Here is a 21,712-nt window from a genome sequence, read left to right on the forward strand (position 1 = left end):
AAGTTTGGATTCCAGGGGGTGAGAAGAATAGGAATTCCAGTGTTATGCTCTGTTCATTTCCAAAGTAATGGAAATGGATGAATCATTCAGGAACTGACTTTAGATGGAGCAGGTGAGTTCTAAGGCCCTTCAACATTTGGAAGTTGAGTAAAAGAGGAGAATCCAGCAGCCAAAGAGACTCAGAAGGAGCACTCAGCAAGGAGGAAGACCAAGAAGGGGTTTCAGAGAAGGCCCATTACTGAAAATACATGATCACTCACTTAGAAAGAAAACATTTTCTTTAGATAAAGTATCATTGAATTTGAGTCACTAATATATACAAGGAAAAAGATATAATGGTGTGAGTGTATCCATCTAAATAGGAAATATTATATTCTATTAGGAAAGGATTAGGAATAAATGATAGGAGCATGGCTGTACCAGCAGCTGGTGATGCAGCCTTCTCTTTGGCTTGTGTGGGATGAATCTTGGAATTTTACTGTATGTGGAGCAGAACTACAAAATGTACACATTGGTACTTCCCTGATGTGGAGCTTTGGGAGAATTTCCACTATATTTGCCTGATGTAGGTACTTCTTATGGGGATCGTTCATGACTTATGTGTGTGTTTATTTTTGAACACACTGTTCTGGTGTCTTCAGAATCACTTCAAAATGCATTCCTTCTTACTTTGGATTTTGCTCTGTATTTAAGGTTTATTATAGAATATTCTCCAAGTTAGGGAAAGCCCCCTTTTCATTGCCTCTCATAGCCAGGTCTAAGTCATTCCTATACTTACAATGACAACATATATTACAACATGTTTACATTGATGTTTGGAAGATTCATTGCCAAATTATAAACGTCCACTCTTGTCTTCATCTCTTTTCCTCTATAAGTCTTGAAAGAGACCTCTCTCCATCACTTCCCTGTACAGGCTCACTCCTTTGGAGAATTATTTTAATATCCTAAGGGAAGAGATTAAAAGAGAAGTAATAGACTTTAATGAGAAATTTAGGATTAAAGATCATGTAATATATGGCAGTGATTAAACAGTAAATTATTTTTATTTTGATATTTTCTTCAAGAAAATGGTTCTTTGTTCAGTTTAAATCTCACCCTGCAACTTACTGGTTGTACCCTTGGAAAGATATCAAAGATCTTGGAGCCTTTGTTTCCTAATCTAATAATGACCGGAATTGTCACATTAGACTAAGTAACATTTATAAAAAGTAATTTACACAGTTTTGCATCTAACGAAGAAGCCTAAGTGTCACTTCCCTATTAATGAAAAAAAATATTCATTTTGTATAATGAAAAATTCTAATGCCAGATCAACCATGTCTACAGGTTTATAGAATTTTAGATGAGTGGATTATTTTGAGGGGGTACATCTCACTTCTTAATTTGTTTAAAATGTTAGAAATAAATAGATCTGTTTTTCTGTCCATTTAAAATAGCAATGTCTTACATTTTAAATCACAGTCATTGAAAAAATAAATGTAAAATACTATCAAAATGTAGAAGGGATAGAAACACATGTGAAAAATGTAGAGTTATATTTATTCAGTTTCTTCTTTTTTTTCCTCACAAATTTAGGGAACTGTTCTAAGAATGTAACTTTCTTTGCTTCAGAGCTGAGTTCCAAAGGTTTCAATTTGACTGAGGCCATTTTACTCAAGAAGACAGGAATTAGTTCACTGAGCTGACCCCTGCTGAGTGACACACACCCTGCTTATTATCAGTTACTGCCAGGAAACACAGTGAATCATTTTCTTGTGAGACCTTTTTCTTTGAAAATACAGATTTCCTACAGACAGAGGTCAAACTCAAGTGAACTACGTGAAAAAGAACAGCCGCTCCCCGTTGTCAATACTACGTCTTCTTTGACTAGAGAGCATTTACACTAATTAATACCAACTGCTGGCTGTTCCCTTGGGGATTAGCGAGTGAGCTGACCTGTGATCATCTGACACTCTGCAGCATGGAGAACATCATCAGCTGCAGATGCTCAAACAAGCCCTGGCTAAGTCTGCAGTTGAAGTCAGAGACGATAATTTTCACTAGCAGTTAATGAAAGAAAGCTGAGAGGGTCTGGAAATGTTTGATGTCAGTGCTTTGAAAACACAAGGCATCATAGGAGCCACAATGTGTTGTTACACATGAGAGGATTGGAGAAAACTTTAAAAGCCAGATACCCTGAAGACACAGTGGAATGAAAGTCCCTTCAAGTCACCCTTAATAATTTGTATTGTGTCCTCATGTAATTGGGTCCTGACTCATTTGCTTCTAAGATATTCTCCTGTGACATTCAGATTTTAATGCTAAAAGATTTTTTGTTATCTCCTATTGAATGGAAACCTTAATTTTAAGCACATTTGCTTGATTTGCAGATTTGCTAAAAAATAATTTACATTGTCTCAGCATGTGTTTGTTATAAGAAACTATACTTGTTAGGTTGGTAGAGAAAATCACGTGTTCACTTACATTTGTGAATATATTGGTCATAGGAAATTAATTGATTTTGCTCACTAATAACTCAGTTACAGTATTCGCATTGATCTTGTTACATTTATTTAACCAAAGCATTTTCTTAATAACAGGATTATTACTTGTAAATATACAATATAATATTATTTGTATAAGATCTATGAAAATATAAGTTAAATAAATGACTTTAATTGAATAACTATGAGGACCAACACAACTTTTGGAATTTGCACTTAGGGTTTGACCACATGGGGGTTTCTGGGATATGAGTTTGGACCCTGTCATCAAGGAGCTGCAACAAGGAAAGCCTTTTCTTTCTTTCCAAAGAATAGATGCTGAAGTAGGAGAGGAAGTGCCAGCTTATTTATTTACCCACATATAATTTCACATGGCTCAGAAATATTTCCTAGGCATTGCAACTACCAACAAAACACCAATAGTAAAAGAGTAATAATAATCATAATGTTTAACATTTATTATTGGGTGCATTCTATCTGCCAAGCACTAAACTAAGCACTGTATATGTACTAAGTCATTAAATACATACAAGAGCCCTATGAGGTACATATGGTAACCTATTTTACAGATGGGGAAATCAAGGCACCATGAGGTCACTTGGCTAAGGTCACATAGTGAGTAGGTATGAACCCCATCAGTGTGGCTCTTGGGCCCACTCTCTCAACCACAAAGTCAGGATGCCTCCCAATGGGAGCAAAAATTAAACATGCCAAAATGACTATGAATACTCAATTTTTTCAAACATGTATTTCAAAATGTTGCTGCTTCCAAACACAAACCTCGTAAATAGAGCTATCAGGCAACAACCTTCACTTCCCACTGTTTATAACAGCAAACAACATTTTAACCTGAAAAACCACATTCTAGCTTTTGCTCTACTTATCTTGAAAGATCTTCAAATAACATCACTGTGGTTAAAGTTCATTTTACAATGTGATCTATTTACTTCTACATGGATATCTGGAGCAGAAATGGTGACAGGATGGGTTTGATAGAAACTGAATCTTCAGAGATTTTTTTTTTCTTTTCCTTTATTTTTTCTTTTTCTTTTTCTTTTCTTTCTTTCTTTCTTTTCTTTCTTTTTTTTTTTTTTTGTACAATGAAAATGAGAATAGAACATCGTACTAGAAAGGGAAGCTCTTTCATTTTAGAATATCATAGTTAAGGCTTTTTAGGTCACAGGCTCAAGTCTCTTTAATTCACAGTCATGTGAATGAGTCCCAATTATAGAGTCCTCTGTCCTCTCATGCTTTGAGGCAGAGGGCCAGGGAGGAGAGGTGGCGGCAAGGAGACAGGGAGCTGAAGAAGCTGACTCTGCAGAAGCATTCTGGCAATGAAGGAACGCATGGACAGAATGACTGGTGACAGACAGGCTTACTTTCTTTCTGCCGTTGGAATGTCAGGCAATAATGGCCCAGGGAGAGTGACTCCCAGGAGGTCAAATGCCTTGTGCTGGCAAGGCTCTCAGTCAGAGGGGTGCTGCACGCAAGGGACATTTGGGGAATGTGCGGAGACGGTGTTGGTCATCAGTATGTTCAAGTGCTCCTGGGGTAGAGTGGGCAGTGGCCCAGAATCCTGCCATGCTGGCGATAGTGTGCAGAGAAGCCACACTGTCCACACTGTCCGTAGCAAGGTATACAGCAAGTTGCTCGAACTCCTTCCAAAATGAGGGAAATATGTAAATTAAAAGGTTTCACATGGACTCCAGCTATCCCAGGAGTCAGACACCTTTTCATGGGACTGACTCTCAAAGGCAGTCATCCGTTGGCTGTTCTCTTAAGAAAATGCTGAATAGAATCTTCTTTGCAAGAAAATCATATTTAGTCTGACCACAGTAAACATGTTTCCAAATCATCTGACTCTGTAAGGCGTTTTCTTCCCATTAGGGGAGGAAATACCTGTGGCATCATTTTATATTTCTACTGGTTGCTGGTAATATAAGATAAATTCTCATATACATAATTCCAAGGGATTTTGAAAATTATTTTACGGGTTCAAAATAAGAGGGCTACTCCCTGAAACAGGACAGCCATGTCAGATGAAGTGCAGTCAAAGGTGATGTGCCTCTGCAACTTACCTTATACCTTCTGCTGCCCAGAAGAAAGCAAAAGGGAGGTTGATTCCCACTGGGGACACTTCCCCATCCTCTCTCACCTTTCTCCACCCTTTGGTCTAGTTCCATTGTGCTCTGTCCCCCCCCCCCCCCGCACTAATTCTAGGGTCATGCTGATTTATGCCCTCCTCCTAAGTGAGGAAGAAGCTGGTCTTCATTAATGAAAATTTGAGATAGAAGAAACTGAAAAGGGACATGTAACAAAGCAGTTTCAGTGCAAGCAGTAAATGTTTGTGGGATGTATGAGCACAGCAACTTGGAATAATCGCCAACAATGTTTCCAGATATTTTGGCCTATTTATGTAAAGAGACACAACTTTGTTTAAAAAGAGACCATTAGAGACACAATGATATGGTCAAGAGACAAAATAACACTTAGGGATGAAGAAGTTGCTATCACATCACGCCCCTGCTCAGAAGCCCCTTCCCCCATGCAGTCCTGTGTCCACGCCTTTGCATAGACTGGTCCATTTCCCTATAATGCTGTCTTCTCTCCACCTCAACAGTAGAATCCACATAAACCTCCTCTCCCCTCCCTCCACATTCAAAAATCTTGGCCATCTTTGACAACTCAGCTTCTAGAACAAAAAAAGTCCTGTGTTTTGAATTCCTGTAATGTTGTTCTTGCGACGGTTTACCTTGTATCACTCTCTTGTAATTCTTGCATGTAAAAATTCTTTTGCAAACAGAAGTGGAGTCTGCTTGAAAGCAGCAACTGAGTTTCATACTCATTTTGGCTCTCAGGGAACCTTGGATTGCTAGCCATGGTGGTAGGTGCGCAGTCATCAAGAGTAAGCACAGCAGCCGTCATTTCTGAAGTCCTTGCTGAGTGTCAGAGAACCCACCATGTGCTTTTGGTGCCTGAGTTCATTTCATTCTCATTGCAGTCCTCTCTGTAAGAACGGCTGTTATACCCATTTAACAGATGAGGGAATCAGGATGAAGAGAAAGTTTAAGTCAGGTCTCTAGTGGTCTACCTGAGATTCAGTCCCATGACTTTCTGATCCCTGAATCTGTGTTCCTAAATGCAATCACCACACTTCACTACTAGATGAGTGCCTGCTAGCTTGTTAGAAATTGATTTCAATTATTACCAACATAGGAGATACAATTTATATGCAAAAAGATCAACAACTTAAAACAAAAGAATTTAGGTGTAAAGATATTCATGTCTAAATGGTCTCATTTCTGGGCATAGAAGCTTATCACTGACAAGTCAGGAGAAGGCACCTTAGAATCACCTTCATTTTATAGAAGTGAAAGTGCTTTTATCTTTAAACTCAGCACACCCTTAAATAGTCCAAGAAACAATGAGCAGGAGTCAAAGAAAGAGACTTCGTACAGTCGAGCTTGTTGTGAGGGGGCTGTACACCTGCCTCACTATGATAGGGGTCTGCCTCTGGCTGTCTTGTCCCTTCCCGTTGAAGACCCGGCATTGCCATGGTGAATACACATTCAGCACATGTGGTAGAGACCCGCTGGGTCACTGTGATCCCTGAACTGAGGTCTCCCCTTCTTCCTTCCCTCCTTCTGGCGTGGTCTAGTCTCTATGAGTTTTGTCCTCAGTTTCTCCATCTTCCACAGCATTTCCCTGATGGAAGTGACATCCAGTCTTTTGTGTGAACTGGCACTGTATGCAGTACCTAGACAATGTGCACTGTGATTAGAGAGAACGACTATGTCAGCACTTGGTTGGGGATCATGGTCTCCTTAGTTCTCTTTGGCAAGGGGGGATTCTATTCTCCACACCCTTCAGTCAATTGGCTAGTTATTAGATGGCTGGAAGGATCCAGAACACTAATACTGCCTCTCATCCAGCTTTAGTCTCATCTACTCTAGCCTTCTGTTAGATCCAAGAGAGCCTCCTTCCTAATGAGGCAGCTCCATAATGTCAACAGTGTCATGCATAGTACGGATAGCTACCTGTACAGTTCCTGACCTTGCTGCCTGCTGGGCATCACAAGCTGGCTTCTCTGTCCTGATGCTTTTACCAGCTTCTCCTGACCCTGGTTTGGCCAACATCCACTTCTCCCCCATCTCTGCAATCCACATTGGAGATGTCCCACCATGCCCTGATCCTGATCGCTACTGAACTAGGACACCTTGGGATAATACTCACAGGGAGTTTATAGTCTGAATAACTTGAAATCAGGTCTTGAATAAAAGGGTGCTTCAAAAGAACAGCAGCTCTGACTGGCTCCAGATTCTTGGCACCTAGGTCTTGAAATACTTTCACGAAGTTCTTTAAAGAAGAAAAGAAGAGTGAAGTTAATTAAACTCAGTCCTGCAGATGTTAAAACCTTATTTTACTTAATAAAGGAATTTGCCATAATTTTTGTACAATGATACATTTGAGAGCAATTCCATGAAACTATGCTAAAACTTAAGGGTGAGTTTCCTTATGTACAGGTTACCCCTTTTCTGAGGGAATCTAACCAACCTCTGAATCAGCATTCTCTATCTGAAGGTGGCTGGTAAATCTGTTAGCATCCTGTACTTCTGTGCCCCCTCGGAACACTTTGAGTAGTCTTTCCATAGAAATCTCCTCAGTGTTTGCGTTCTCAGGGATTTCTTCTTCCTTCTCTTTTTCTTCTCTTACTTCTCTTTCCTCACTCATAAAGTTTCCCTCAAGTTCAGGATATTCCTCAATTGGACTCATATCAGTAAAGGAGGAGGTCTGCACAATTCAATGAAGAGAATATGAAGTTAGACTGAAGAGTTTCCAGTAATGGAGACATTTAGAACACACCAATGTGTTGTCACACACTTTTCACTCAATGAAGCGATGGCTCCTCTCACAACCTAGCCAAAGAAAGTACAGCAGAGCACATGCTAGCTGCACTGGAGATCATAGCAAGATTCTAGACCAATTTGGCCTGTGGATACAGACATCTCCATGTGGGGTGTATCTTACTCGCCTCCATAGATGTTTCAGCTCACTGCACTGCCAGGCATTTGAGAGTCCTCCATTAATGGACACTGGGATGAATTAGTGTGACTAGTGTCAGACTTCTGCACATGAATGTAGATTTTTAAAGGATTTGCTTTGGAAGCTGACTGTAGCTGAGAAGTTATGGCAAGTTAATTTCTCAAGCTTGATAGGTTCTAAGAGCTTCAGAAACATTTGTTTGCATATTAGAGGTTAAACCCAACTAAACATTAAGAAGGCAAACTAGAAAACAAATTGAACATAGAAAGTCAGGTGGGATTTTTATGGCTGCTCATTGAAACATGGCCAAGAGCCATGAAGTCAGGCACTGGCCTTGTGAGTATGGTAAAGAGTACATTATTTCTGAAGTACTTTCTTGAGTATCAAAAGCCTGAAATGCATTCCTGCCTGTTGACCTTGTAACTATAGATCTAGGAGTTGATTCTAAAGAAATATTAATGTGCACAAAGACTTCTACATATGGATGTTTGTTCAGTGTTACAGCAAACACAGAAAATATGCAAGTCCAAAGTCAGAGAGTGGTGACATAAATTATAGTATGTTTCTGTGATAGAATACTATCACTGCCACGAAAACTGTTGTTTAGGAGAATACCTACTGATTTGAGAAAATACTCATAGAGATAAGTGCAAAAAAACCCATAAAATGATAAATACACTAGGATCTTCATTTTCTTATATATTTATGCTTATTGGTGGAAAAAAAAAAGAAAGGGGCACCTGGGTGGCTCAGTCAGTTCAGGTCATGATCTTGTGGTTTATAAGTTCAAGCCCCTCATCAGGCTCTGTGCTGATAGCTCAGAGCCTGGAGCCTGCTTTGGATTCTGTGTCTCTCTGCCCCTCCCCTGCTCATGCTCTCTCTCTCTTTTTCTCAAAAATAAATAAAAACATATACAAAATTTCTTAAAAAAGTAAAGAAAAGAGAAAAGAAAGATACAGTAAAGAGTTAACAAATGGTTACCTCCAGTTAGTGGAATGGGTAATATCCTTTTCAGTGTTGTACTTTACACATACTCTACAGATTTGCATTTGTTGTATTCACTGTAATAAATATATGTGTGTGAGGTTTTCATTATGAGATCGTTGATATTTGATGATTTGCCATAGAAAAATGGGTGTTTTGGAAATGTTGACAGATTAGATGTCATAAAACATCTGAATATTTTATCCCAAGAAGGGAAAAATGCTAAACTTAGGCTTAAAACAAGAGGAGGGTTTCAGTGTTTATAACTATTCAGTTCAGGAGAAGCATTAAGTGTAAGTTAGTCATGCAAGTTTTTTCCAAATAGTTATGAAATTCCTATGTGTAAGAAAATTATGATATAGCAGGAAGTGAGGCCTCCCTTACGAGATTTTTTAGGGCTGTGAGTAGTGTAATGAAGACAGGTTTCATTTGCTCTAGCTCTGTGTGGGTTAGGTTTTCCTTTGGTAAACTGGGAATTTAATCTAATCTAAGAGAGAATGCTTTATCAGGTGAAGATTTTGGAATTAAGTATAGATATATCCATCCATCTACCTACCTACTTGCCTACCTACCTACCTACTATCTGTTACCCATCTATCTACCTATTCAAACTTCTCTATTTTAAACAATTAAAATATTACACTGCAGAAATGTGAAACTGGTCTTTTTGTGTCCACCTAAGAAGCTTGGGGATTATCACACAGGTGGTGTAGGATGAATGGATTTCTATTTAGACTGCAGTATAAATGCTACAAGGACACAAGAAATACAGAACCTGTGGGGGAGCAAATGATGAGTTGGATTAGAGAGCAGGTAATACCTAAATTAAACAGAGAAAGAGCCTTGTCTAACTAGACAGGAACTAACTTAAATAGTTTAAACACTTGAAATTTTAATAAAGAATTTTCATAGTTTTTATATTTATGCTACTTTTACTCTCTATGGGGCTGGGAAAGAATAGACTTAGTGGTTCAATGAGAAGGCAGGGAGAAAGGGGAAGCTGAGAAGGAACCACAGGAGCCAGATCTGGGTAGGATTGCAGAGGGTGCAAGAGAAGACAGACATTACTGAAAGACCACAATTTTGAATGTGAGTGTATGAATAAAACCAGTGATGCCAGTTTGGAGGAAAGCCAGTGCTTCTGAATGAGCAATTACTAGTGGCATCAAAATTCTTTGTGAGTCACATTATCATCTGAGCAGGACAGACTGTGGCACTAGCAAAGACTCCCTCGTGGAGGCTCAGAGATCTCCCAACAATGTGTCCCCAGAATGGTGCCTGGCCATGCATTTCCTTCATTCAATCAGTTCAGTCCCACATCTCAGAGGCAGAACAGAAGGTCAGCTATTGGGACTAACATGGGCAAAATGTTGAAAAAGTAAGAGGAAATGAAAATTTAGATGTATTGAACCCTAGCACCTCAAATGCTCTGCCAAGATGCTTTAACAAGATTTTCAAAATGTGGGAGTTTCAAACTCACAATTTACTGATTCCAACATCACAATCCCACACCACAGAGGCCAGAATGAATCATTTTTTCCAAATGTCCACTTACTTAAAGCTTCACTAGGACCAGCGCATACTCATGAATGCTTTGTTCTTGGGATTCTATTAAGTTACCCAAGAAACCATGGCTTTGAAAAAGTCTGTGCCACATTGAATAAAACAGCATGAGTCACTGAAATAGAGTAAGAAAGAATGAAATATTGGGGATGTTTCCAGTTGTTCATGTGGAAAGCAAAAGCTGAGATCTGACTTAATGTTTTGGGAGTGAATACGGATCTGTTGGAGGTGTTATTTCTGAGTAAGCTCATTATGGCTTCCTGGGATGAGGTTGCCCAGGAAACGAACACAGCTGGAAAGGGCACAGAAACAGTGTGGCATAATTGGAGGCAGGACGGCAAGAACAAGAGGTGAGCAAGAATGAGGGAGGTGGGTGGATTCTATATTTCAAAAGTTGGAGCATCTAGGGTTCACCTGAAGCCAGGAACAGGCCTGTGTGTGTGTGGTATGTCACAGCATGCTCTCTGCCCCCTGCCCCTTAGGCCCATTCCATCTCCGAGGTGTAGTGGTTGTGGAGCAGCTCCTGTGCAGTGTGCTTGGACTTTAGAAGGACTCGGGGGAGAAGCACTCCAGGGGCATTTCTTCCTGGTGGCGTATTAGCTTCCCTGAATGAGTGGTTTAGGGACAGGGGGGATGCAGAGCCCTCCTGTGCTAGCTAGCCTGGCTACTACTCACCCAGACCGCTGTCTGTTGCTATAGGAACAATTCTAGCACAGGCTTCCTTTTTTCTGGACCGTCTAGCTCATTGCAGCCTCCTGGACTCATTATTGCCTCTGCTGGGAACGCCTGCTCCCCTCCTCTCTCCCTTGGAGACAGAATTCCATTCCTCTCCCCTCTCTCTTCTTCCCTTCTTTCCCACCGTGTTTATAAACATTAATTGAACACTTGTTATGTGGCAGCTACTGTGGGGAACATAAAAGTGGGTAGTAGGTTGTCTCCAACTCAAGGTAGAAATAACTTAGCAGAAGGATTCAATAGGCAAACAGCTGCCTGAATTACTAGCTGTTCTTCCTTCCTTCCTTTGTTCCCCTATAGTCAGCTCTAACACAGCAGCCAGAGAGGTCTCAATACATTTTAAGTCAAATGGTCATGTTCCAATAACTTCTAATCTCATCTCATCTCTTAGAAGAGTCAAAGCCAAGGTCCCTACAGTGGCTCTTAGGACCTTCTCCACCTCATTTCTTTTCTCATGACTCTCCTCCACCTCATTTCTCTCCAATAATGGATGGTATTTAGAATACACCAGACACCCCCACTCCCATCCTCCTCCCCCACTGTAGGGCTGTGGCATCTGCTGCTATCTTTACTTAAATTGCAATTACCTTGCTGTTTTTCCCAGCATGGCAACCTACCCCAGCTCCTGTATTCTTCCCTATATTATTCTTTTCCTGTAGCATTTATTATCATATGATGTAGTCTCTCTGTTACTTTATTCCCCACATCAAGGGTGGTTCCCAGTATACAGGGAAGCTGGGAAAATGTTGAATAAATGCATGTATGCATAAAGTGGTGCTTGGCCCTGCCAGAGAGGATCTGAACCTAAGGGGGCCCACTCAGAGTTGCTCTTGAGTGTCAGAGGAAACTCCATGAATCATCTGGTAGTTGAAATAGGCCCTGGATACTGTGGAGGCCTTGCACCCTTAGGGATGAGATGAAGGATACTCCAGGTGGAGGCAAGAGCAAATACAATGATGGGGAGGTAGGAAAGAAGAAAAGGCAAACACCTCTTTTGATAGGTATGATCCCATGTTAATCTGTCCTTTTTGCTGTGTTCCTTCCATGTTTGGGACATTGTTCACCCATTCTTTTCTGCATGGATGGGGGCAATTAGATGGAGTCCTTTCAGGGGAGCAAATCAGGCATCTTCTGTATACCTTATAGACCACAGGGCTCTGCAAAAGGTGTGATTTACAAAGTGAATTACTTAATTAACTGACCCACTCAATGAAATCTTTACTGAGCTCTGTGCCAGTAATTCAGGTTTAGGGTTGTGGCAGGTTCAGAACAAGACAGATGGCTCCTCCCTGCCCCCTAGGTGTTTAGAGTCTAGCAAAAAAGCTGACCTGAAGAAGTAGTTACTGTTGAGGAAGACTGTGAAAGGAGAAGCATAGGATGCTATGGAAACATATGGCAGGGGGTGCCAGACATCACCTGAGGTCAGGAAAAGTCTCCAGGAGGACAGACATGTGACTAAGACCTCCCGGCAGGCCACGATCTGTGCCAGAGTCAGCTTAGGGAAGCCCAATCTGTTGTGGGGCGGGGATACAGAAGCATCCCTGGGGAAGTGGCAGATGCAGTCTTAATGAAATCAGTCCATATCTGACTCCCTATTTACTTGGGAAAACTGAAACTGACCTTCTACTATCTAAGAAGACAGAATACTTGAATGAAATAAATACTTGTTCCTGCACTTTCTGTCACTGTGTAAGTGTTGAAGTAGCATCTACAGCACATTAGGTTGAAGAGTCTTGAGTTGTCAGCTTACTGGGCACCTGTCTGGCCTCACTCTGACCCTGATGGAAGAGGAAGGACATCTCTTGCCCATTTTCTCAGGGCCAACATTTAGGGTTGTGTCTAAGAGAGTTTATTTCTTCCCAGATGTGAAAGCTATCACAGGATCTTCCTTTTTTCTTATATATTTTTTCTTTTTCTCTAGAAAAGAGAACCCAGCTTAGTCTATTTTGACAAACATGTATGAAAAGCAAACAAATGTGCCTCGGACATATGAGGAGTTTGGACTGGGCAGTACCTCTCTGTCCTCTGTGTCCATAAAAGGAAAAGAGAGAAAAAGCATCCCATCACAAGGACCACAGCTTTGTCCCCCAAAGGTCAGAGGGATACTAAAAAGTTATGCAAATGGGCACCTAATAATTACATTACTTAGCACTCTGTTCTGAGGCTTTTCTACCCAAGACAGCCAGGGAATGCCACCCCTTTAGAAATCTAAAAGGGAATGTGAGATTTGACTAGCTATTAAGCTTCTTTGTCCTTAGATGTGTGAGATACAAAGTACTTGTGGGTTTCAGGTGACTGGGCTTTGGCGTGAAATATTATCAAGTGTCACCTGTATGTGGGATGTCTGAGATCTGACTTATTTCATGTAGAATTTCCACACAGTATGACAGATGGATTGGGTTAATACCCATTTCTTCTTCATTTATCAAGATTAGTACTTCATGTAAAATAACAGCTGTCCTTTACAGAACAAACTTGGATTCAACCAACAAATTTGAGCAAATTTTGATTTTACCGCAAAGGTTTTTGTTTTTGTTTGTGGTTTTTTTGTTTGTTTTTGTTTTTGTTTCTGGATAGTGGGTCTCTAGTTCTTAATCTCATTGAGTAGAACTTTATTGAAGACCTAGTGTGTGTAAAGCACTGTGTTAGGTACCCAGAAAAATACAAAGATTAAAAATCTTCTGTTGTTAGAAGTTTAGGATGTTCTGGCATTCCCTCCAAACCCCAACGCTAGTCCATTTCTGGAACATAATTACCTTTTCTACAATAACAGTAGGAGTTTTGATTGGTTGGAAGACATGAGTCCCAATGGCCACACTGAGGGCCCTGTAGACACCTTCCACAGCATCTGGATGACAAGCAAAATAAAGTAGCATCTGTGTGTAGTCAAGTTGAGGTGGATCCTTCTCATAGTCAGCAAATAGCCTAAAGAAAAACTGTCACACAGAAGAATTCCAATCAAAGATAAAAAGTATAACATGGGTAGTTAATAGATGAATAGGCAATGAAAGATGCTTCCAGGAGCTTTGGAATATAGCCACTTTCTGAGGGTTGAATTGGTAAAAGCAATATATAATGAATAGTATTAACTAAAGAAAATGCTAAGTTAAAAAACAGAATAAGTAAGGCTCAACATTCTAATTTTAAAGAAAATTGTATTCTAATCAATGGTATCAACATATTTAGGAAAGAATGTGCTAATAAAAAAATAACATGTGGGGATGGCACGTTAAGTAGGAAAAGGGAGCCACAAGACAAGGACCCATCCCAGTATCCATCCTTATCACCATTCGGACAAACTGGGCCCTGACTCTTAAATATGATGCTTCTGGTATATCTCCCTGTGGAGAGTGGAAAGAGGAAGAAGTGATGCCAAAGCCACTGGATTCTAGCCATTAAAATCTTTCAACTGGTCAATCCTGCTCTGAACTTCATACTTAATCTGTTGACAATAATGTGGACTCTTTCCATTGTGGGTTTACACTGGAGGAGAGAGTGTGCTAACCACTGAATATCAGGGTTTCTTTTTTTTTAATCTCTTACTCGTTCTAGATGACTGAGCTGGAAGTCAGCTCTATATGCAGTGTTTTGTGCATTTGGCAGCAAGAAAAGTTAGTGTGTGGGAACTCAATGTCTTCTGGGGCCCTGAGAAACAGCTCAAACACACCCAAGCTCCCACCTGACCCTGTTTGAAGACAGGCTTCCTCAGTGAAAGTACATATCTCCTTAGATATGTACTTTATTGACCTGGTGAATCTTTTTTCAAAATTTAAATTTTGATAAAGGAGATGGTTCTGGAGTGGTCTAAAGTTCCGCATAGATTGCAAGCTCCTCGGTGATTCTAACACTGATGGTCCTGGCCTAGACTTTGAGAAGCAAGTGCCTAGATCCATAGATACCATGCTATTTTCAACTGCCCACAGTACTTACAACTACAGACACATTTAATCAGTCAGAAGAGTAACTTTCTGATACTTGACAAATCCAATAAAAATTTAAATAAAGATAGCTTTGATAGGAAATTGCATAATGTTTTCTATGCTACAGAGCAGGAAAGAATCTCAGAGGTTAATGGAATCTGTAAGTTCGTTTGTTCAGTCACTTTTATCAATGTTAACAGAGTGGTACATCTGTGTATGCCATGCACTGAAATATCCTGAGATGCTTAAAAACATTCTCTGACAGTAGGGCGCCTTTGATTCTTCATGATCCAGCTGGTGCGTTCCTCCAGGACTTTGTGTTTTCTTTGTGCCCTCTTGCCTCTGACTTACTTCAGGGATTGCAAGGTAGGCTTAGAGTAGAAGGGAGACTGACACTAACAGAGATCCATGGCAGGGTCCTTGAGTGCTTATCTTCCTTTTCTTTCACAGGAATTGTTGAACTTCATTATGATTTCCACTGAATTGCACTTATAAATGCTATGCAGATGCAATGCCTCATTATCTCCATTAACAAAGCAACTAAATACTATATCTTGAAAAAAGATGTGAAAAAATGAAGCTGATAGGTAAACTCTCTCTGTAATTACACAGGCTTGATTTTAAGTCAGTGGATTGGGCATTTATAAAAGGTAAGGCTTGCTGTGTTCCTAAGATCATTGAAAATACTGTAGTTGGCAGAATTCTAAGAAAATTTCAAAGGTTCCCACTCCTTGGCATATTTATCTTATATAATCTCCTCTCCTTAAGTGTGGATAGGATTTGTGAATATGATGGGAAAGTCACTCCCATGAGTAGGCCGCCTTATATAGCAAAGGTAAAGAGATTTTGTAGATGTAAGTAAGGTCCTTAATCAACTGATTTTGAGGTAATCAAAATGAAGGCTGATGTTAGGCCTGGGCTAATCAGGTAAGTCCTATAAAAAAGGACCCAGGCCTTAAGATTTGAAGCCAGAGAGATGCTCTCCTTCTGGCCATGATGAACCAAACTGTCCAGCTTTGGAGAAGGTCATGCATCAGGGAACAACAGGCAGCCTCTTGGGCTGAAGATCTTAGTCCTTCAACTGCATGGATCTGAATCCTAACAATGATCCATCCTGGAAGCCAGTCTTGGAACCAACCTTGGAACTGACCTCAGATGAGAATGCAATTGCAGCTGATATCTTGATTTCCACCTTGTAAGACCCCAAGCAGAGGACCTATCTAAGTCATGCCTGGAATTCTGACTGAAAGAAGCTGTGAGCTAATGAATGGGTATTGGCAAGTACTTACTGAACACCTAAGAGGTGCTAGGAATGGACTGCTCTAAGTGCTTAAAATGCATTCACTAAGGAAGAGATAAAGATACCTGCTTTTGAAGAGCTTACTTTTTAGAAGGGGAAGACAGACAATAAAGAATACATTTAAAAAGTTAGGTAAGTTATATAAAAATTATGGAAACACACAAAAAAGTAGGCCAAGAAAAGTGGGATTGGGAGTGGAAAGTGGGGAGGGGAGAAGATTGCACGGTTGAGAAGGTAAAATTTGAACAAAGATTGGAGAGAGTTAGACAGGAAGTACATCTGGGGTAAGAACATTACAGCCAGAGGGAACTGCTGAGGCCAGTGTCCTAAGATGGGCAGGCACCTTGCATGGTTGCTCCATAAGAAGGCCAGTGTGGCTGAAGCAGAATGAGCTAGGGGTAGAATAGCAGGAGATGAGGGAGAGAGGAATAAGGGTCAAGGCCAGGCTAGCTTCCTTAAGGACTTGGACTTTTCCTTTGAGTAGAATGCAGAGCCATGGGAAGGTTTGAGTAGAGGCTGCCATAATCTGCCTATAATCTGAATCAAGACAAGGGAGGAACAGGGAGACCCATCATAAGGCTGCTGCCATCATCCAGGTGAGGTTGACTGTGGCTTGTTCCAGTGATGGTCATGGGACTTAGAAGAAGTGGTCTGATCCTTAGTATATGTCGAAGATAGAATTATCAGGGTTTCCTGAGGGATTGGATGTGGTGTTTAAAAAAGAGAGATTTGGGTATGAGTCCTAGGTTTTGGCAATGGGAAGATCAGATTTGCCAATGACTGAGAGGGAGAGGGCTTTAGGTGAAGATGGGAGGGGTGGGGTGGCAGGGGTGGGAGTTCAGGTGGACACAGATTTGAAATATCTGCTAGAATGTTCAAGTGCAGGTCAAATGGGCAATTGCATGTAGGAGGTCTCCAAGGGAGGTTTGAGATAGAAATAGGCATTTGGGATTTGTTAATAAACATGTAGTTTTGCAAACCTGGCCTCAACAAATATTACCAGTCCAAAGTAATAGGAGGATTTCACATAAACAGAAGCTATGGAGAGATTAAGACAATAGCTGTAAAGTTGAATATGGAAAAATTGCCTTTTCTCAGGAAATCTCTAATGATTTTTAAATACTGGAGTAGTTGCTCTTGGTGTTGAGTGTGTTGGAAGCTAGGAATCCAGGACATGGCCTGTGGAACCATGTCAGTCTTAATGACGTGTGCTGTCCCTGTCAGGGGACAACAATGTGATAGCAACATAGACATGTCTCAGGGTTCCTTTTTGGATGCAATGGAGCCTTTCATCCAAAGCCTTGTCCGGGGTCATCCAAGCCCACGGACAGTGCTAATGGCCCATCTGCAGGATCCCCTCCCAGTGTGGCTCAGAGGTGGGCCCTGGGTCACAGAGCACAAGTAACAAATAAGAAGAGCTGGATGGGACTCAAGACTAGTCCAATCCCTCTTCTTAAGAAGGTACAGAGGCCCTTGATGTAAAGAGATCTGCTCAACATCCTCCAGTGAGTCATGACAGAATTGGGGACATAGCTGAGGGCTCCTGACCCTCAGGATTCCCTCTTCATGGAGCATGTACCCTGCACTGATTTGGTCTTTCCTATTCTAATTACAGCCAAGGACATAAACTTGTGTTGTTTCCTCTTTTTTCTTCCTACACCTTTCCTCAGCATGTTAACCATTAACCGTTCTTCAACCAAGTAGAGTTAGCAAGGCTAGTTTCTCTTTAGCTAATACTTACATAGGGTCACTCTGTGCCAATCACTCACTCTGCACAACAACCCTGCCAGAGAGGGATTGAAAGAAACCAAGGCACAGAGAGGTTACGTAACTTTATCAAGACCTCGAAGCTTGCAAGCACTGGAATCTATGCTTTCACTCCCAATTTAAGAGCACTGAGACTTTATGTAGTACTGAGCAACCAGTCTCTGAGGCACTGAGGGGTGGAAAACACCACTCCTGTCCGTCCTCTGGACATCACATTCACACTCACACACACACACACACACACACACACACACACACACACACAGCCATCTTCTGCCCCACTTCCTTCCCGGGCTTCATGGTCCTGTCTCTGCTGCCAACTTTGTTCCTTTCCTCCGTTTCACTTTCCAGCAGTCTGGGCACTGACATGTGGGGGCCATACCCTTCCTTGGGATCCAAAGGGCCTTCCCTGCTTCACTTGGACCAAAAATATACAGTAGTCCCCATTATCTGTGGTTTTGCTTTCTGTGGTTTCAGTTTCCCCCAGTCCACTGTGGTCCAGAAGCAGATGACCCTCTTTATGACAAATCATTGGAGGGTCACTAGAAGCCTAACACTACATCATTCACTGTACTTCATCTCATCATGTTGGCATTGTATCATCTCACATCACAAGTGAGTACAGTCCAATAAGAAATTTTGAGAGAAAGAGAGAGACCAAAGTCACATAACTTTCCATATAGTATATTGATAGACTTTTTATTTTATTGTTAGCTCTTACTGCTAGTCTCTTACTGTGCCTAATTTATAGGTTAAACTTTATCATATGTATAGAAAAAAAAAAAACAGTACGAGGTGCCTGGGCGGCTCAGTCAGCTAAGTGTCTGACTCTTGATTTCAGTTCAGGTCATGATCTTACAGTCATGAGATTGAGCCCTGCATGCTGGGTATGGAGCCTGCTTAATATTCTCTTTCCCTCTCCCTCTGCCCCTCCCTTCCTTGTGTTGTACTATCCACAATTTCAGGCATATACTTGGGGTCTTGGGATGTATCCCAAGGTGGAGTAGTTACTATGTTGGTAAAATAACTGTTCTTATGCTGAGCTTTTAGAATTCGAAGGACACTTAGAGACAGATGGGTCAAGTAATGGCTTACTTGATAGACAAGAAAAGTGAGACACGAGGGGTTATGAAAATTGCTCAAGATCACACAGAGAGTTAACAGTGGGACTCTCTCTAAGGTGTTGGTCCCTGCATCCTGCCCTAGAACTTTTCTGTGCTGCTACCTTATGAATAGTGGGAGAAAAGATTAAGAAATTATCAGTGTTCAAGTAGTGAATTTTTTTTTTTAAGGATCTCAGCAATTACCTCTATAAGATGCTCCTGTCTGTTGAATGGCATAGGTTCAAGGGGATTTTCTGGAATTTTTAGATCTTTATCTCTTGTAAACCACAGACCAGCCTGTACAAAAAATAAAAATGAAAATTATTAAAGCATTGTTCCTCTAAAATCCACAGGGATTGAATTCATCTTGTTCAACTTTCTAGAGCACTGGTGCCCAAAATAGGGGACAAAAACCAAGGGAATGCAAGAGAAAATACTAGAACTTCCATTTACATGTTTTGATATCATTCTTATGTCATTTTCATTAAAACATCTTGATAATGTAATAATGTGTTAATGCAATAGTACCAATGTATAATTCATAGGTTAAAATCCACATATTAGGGATTCTAGCTCTATTTTAGCTGTCAGACCATGAGATGAAGTTTGGAGGTCATTGCCCTAGATCTTGCCTGCATGGCAATATTCTAGAGGGATCTGCACTCATAACATTAGCTCACTTTCCACATGTCCTGTTTGTGTTGTTATCTATCCTCAGAGCTTAGTGTAGTACCAGTGCACAGTGTTGGAAAAATCTTTGTTGAGTGAGTGATTGACTGACTCAGGAGCTCCATGGCCTACTCTTTAACAAATACCTCTTTCTCAGCCCATTCAGTGATACCAGTTATGGAAACCTCTGATTCCCATTTGGCAGTGCCTTTCTCTTCTCTTCCTTCCTTTCATCCCTAAATCCTGCCACTTTGGTGCAGAGCCTCTTTACTTTGGTCACAGGCCACCCCAGTAAGCTCTAAGTTGCTTTTGTTTCTAGTCTCCCTCTTGTTTCAGCTTGTACCATGCAACCATATCAATTTCCTCAAAACTTTAATCTTGCCATTTCATTCTCTGGTCAAAACATTTCCTACTCTTGCTCTTTTGTTCACATCATCCTTCCTAACTGATGTGACTTCCTGTCCACCCATGTAAACCTGCACATCTCTGTAGGCTCCTTTCCAATCATGGTCCTTAGAGACACCCTCTTTGGTTTTGCCTCTGAACTCTAATTTGACTTGTTTATATCACACAGTGGACATTTGGTCCATTCCTTTAGGTGTTGCCGTTCATGTCTACTGTTGAATAGATCTTAGGTTTAAAGGATATGTCCTGTCAAGCTTAATTTTTGTACATGGTAAGCAGTTCATATACATACACATTTTGTTCCTAGGTCTAGCTTTCCTACCATCTTCTGGAGTGACAACCCACTCTCAGCACTATTTATAAGATCCATTGGCTTATTTAACCTGACTCTGGCCTATGCCCTATGCATTTTTTCCTTCCAAGTATCACCTGTGCTTTGAGGAAAGGCTGGAATGTCATTGGGTAATTTGTCAGGGGATGCAGACTCCAAAGGTGAGAACTGGAGTTTCTCTTACCTTGGAACAAAGGAGATGCTGGTCATGTGGAACCCTGTGAGAGAGAAGGCCCACAAGAAGCTTTAGGTCCAGCATGAGCTCAGGCTTTTAATGTGCTTTTGTATTGACCAATAGGAGACCCTTGCCCTATAGCTAATCCATGGAGGGTAAGTACCATTCAGTGGAGGAATAGAGAGAATAGGAATATAACTAAGAGATATGATGAGGCACCAAAGTTCAGAATTATCCTTCTGCCTTAAACAACAAGAAAAATGAACAACATAATTGAAAGATGATTTTCCAGATATTAGACAACAGGGAGCATAGCACAGTAATTCCTGAACTAAGGAAAGCAACCAAGGAGTCCTACTAGTGTTCCAGCCTGGAGTCAGTTTCCAGGCTTCAGTTCCAAGAAAGGCATCCAAATAGAGCCTGATAGCTTTGCTGATTTGAAAGACAGACTTTATTATTTGGGCAGGCTGAAATGGCTAGAATTTTCAGGGTGGAATACTAGAGAATCACTGAGAACAAGCCCTAGAGATCCACAGAGGGATCCCTGCAAGTTTTCAGTGAGAGCCAATCTGTGGATGTGTGTTTGTGTAAGATATCAGAAGCTGGAGAAAGAACCAGAGGAAAGGAGTAAGCTGAACAATTCCCAAGACTCGCACATGGTGGGAAGAGTCCATGTTACCACCAGGCAGAATGGAAGGATTTCCCCAAACACAAGCATTAAAGAGAGTCCCCAAGAGATAACTGTCTTAGCAGTGGGGCCAGATTAGCCACTCTGGGTCCATCCCAAAATATCTTATCGTAACCTTGAGAGAATAGAAGTGATTCCAAGTAACACTGCTGCAGACCCAACAATATTTAGAGGTATATAAAATTGGGCACACAAGAAAATAAGATTCACAACATCTGGCATCCAATAGAGTTACTAGGTATGCAAAAAAGCCATAACGTATGACCTATAGAGAGAAGAAACATCACCCAAAGAAAACAAACACAAAAATGACACAGATGATAGAATGAACAGAGAAAGATGTTCATTTGGCTATTCTAAATACATTTCATTTGTTCAAGGAGATAGAGAAAACTATGTATATATTGAAGAGGGAAATGGAAGATATAATAGGAACCCAACTTGAATTATTAGAGACAAAAAATTTAATATCTGAAGTAGAAAATACACTGAATGATATTAACAGATTCATTTCTGCAGAGGAAATGATCTGTGAACTTGAAG

General features: G+C 40.8%; 1 protein-coding gene across 1 annotated transcript in view; it reads right to left on the minus strand.

The window, feature by feature from the left end:
- Nucleotides 1-665: 665 nt before the first annotated feature.
- The window catches only part of SPEF2 (sperm flagellar 2), a 172,681-nt gene continuing 151,634 nt past the window's right edge, over nt 666-21,712 (minus strand). The window contains exons 33-37 of the mRNA XM_029941009.1: nt 19,106-19,198; nt 13,568-13,747; nt 7,041-7,277; nt 6,720-6,842; nt 666-947 (exon numbers count right to left, since the gene is read on the minus strand). Coding sequence (XP_029796869.1) covers nt 858-947; nt 6,720-6,842; nt 7,041-7,277; nt 13,568-13,747; nt 19,106-19,198 — 723 coding nt within the window. The 3' untranslated portion in view covers nt 666-857. The remainder of the gene's footprint in view (nt 948-6,719; nt 6,843-7,040; nt 7,278-13,567; nt 13,748-19,105; nt 19,199-21,712) is intronic.

The sequence above is a fragment of the Suricata suricatta genome, chromosome 6, assembly GCF_006229205.1.
Source record: "Suricata suricatta isolate VVHF042 chromosome 6, meerkat_22Aug2017_6uvM2_HiC, whole genome shotgun sequence".
NCBI classification, from domain to species: domain Eukaryota; kingdom Metazoa; phylum Chordata; class Mammalia; order Carnivora; family Herpestidae; genus Suricata; species Suricata suricatta.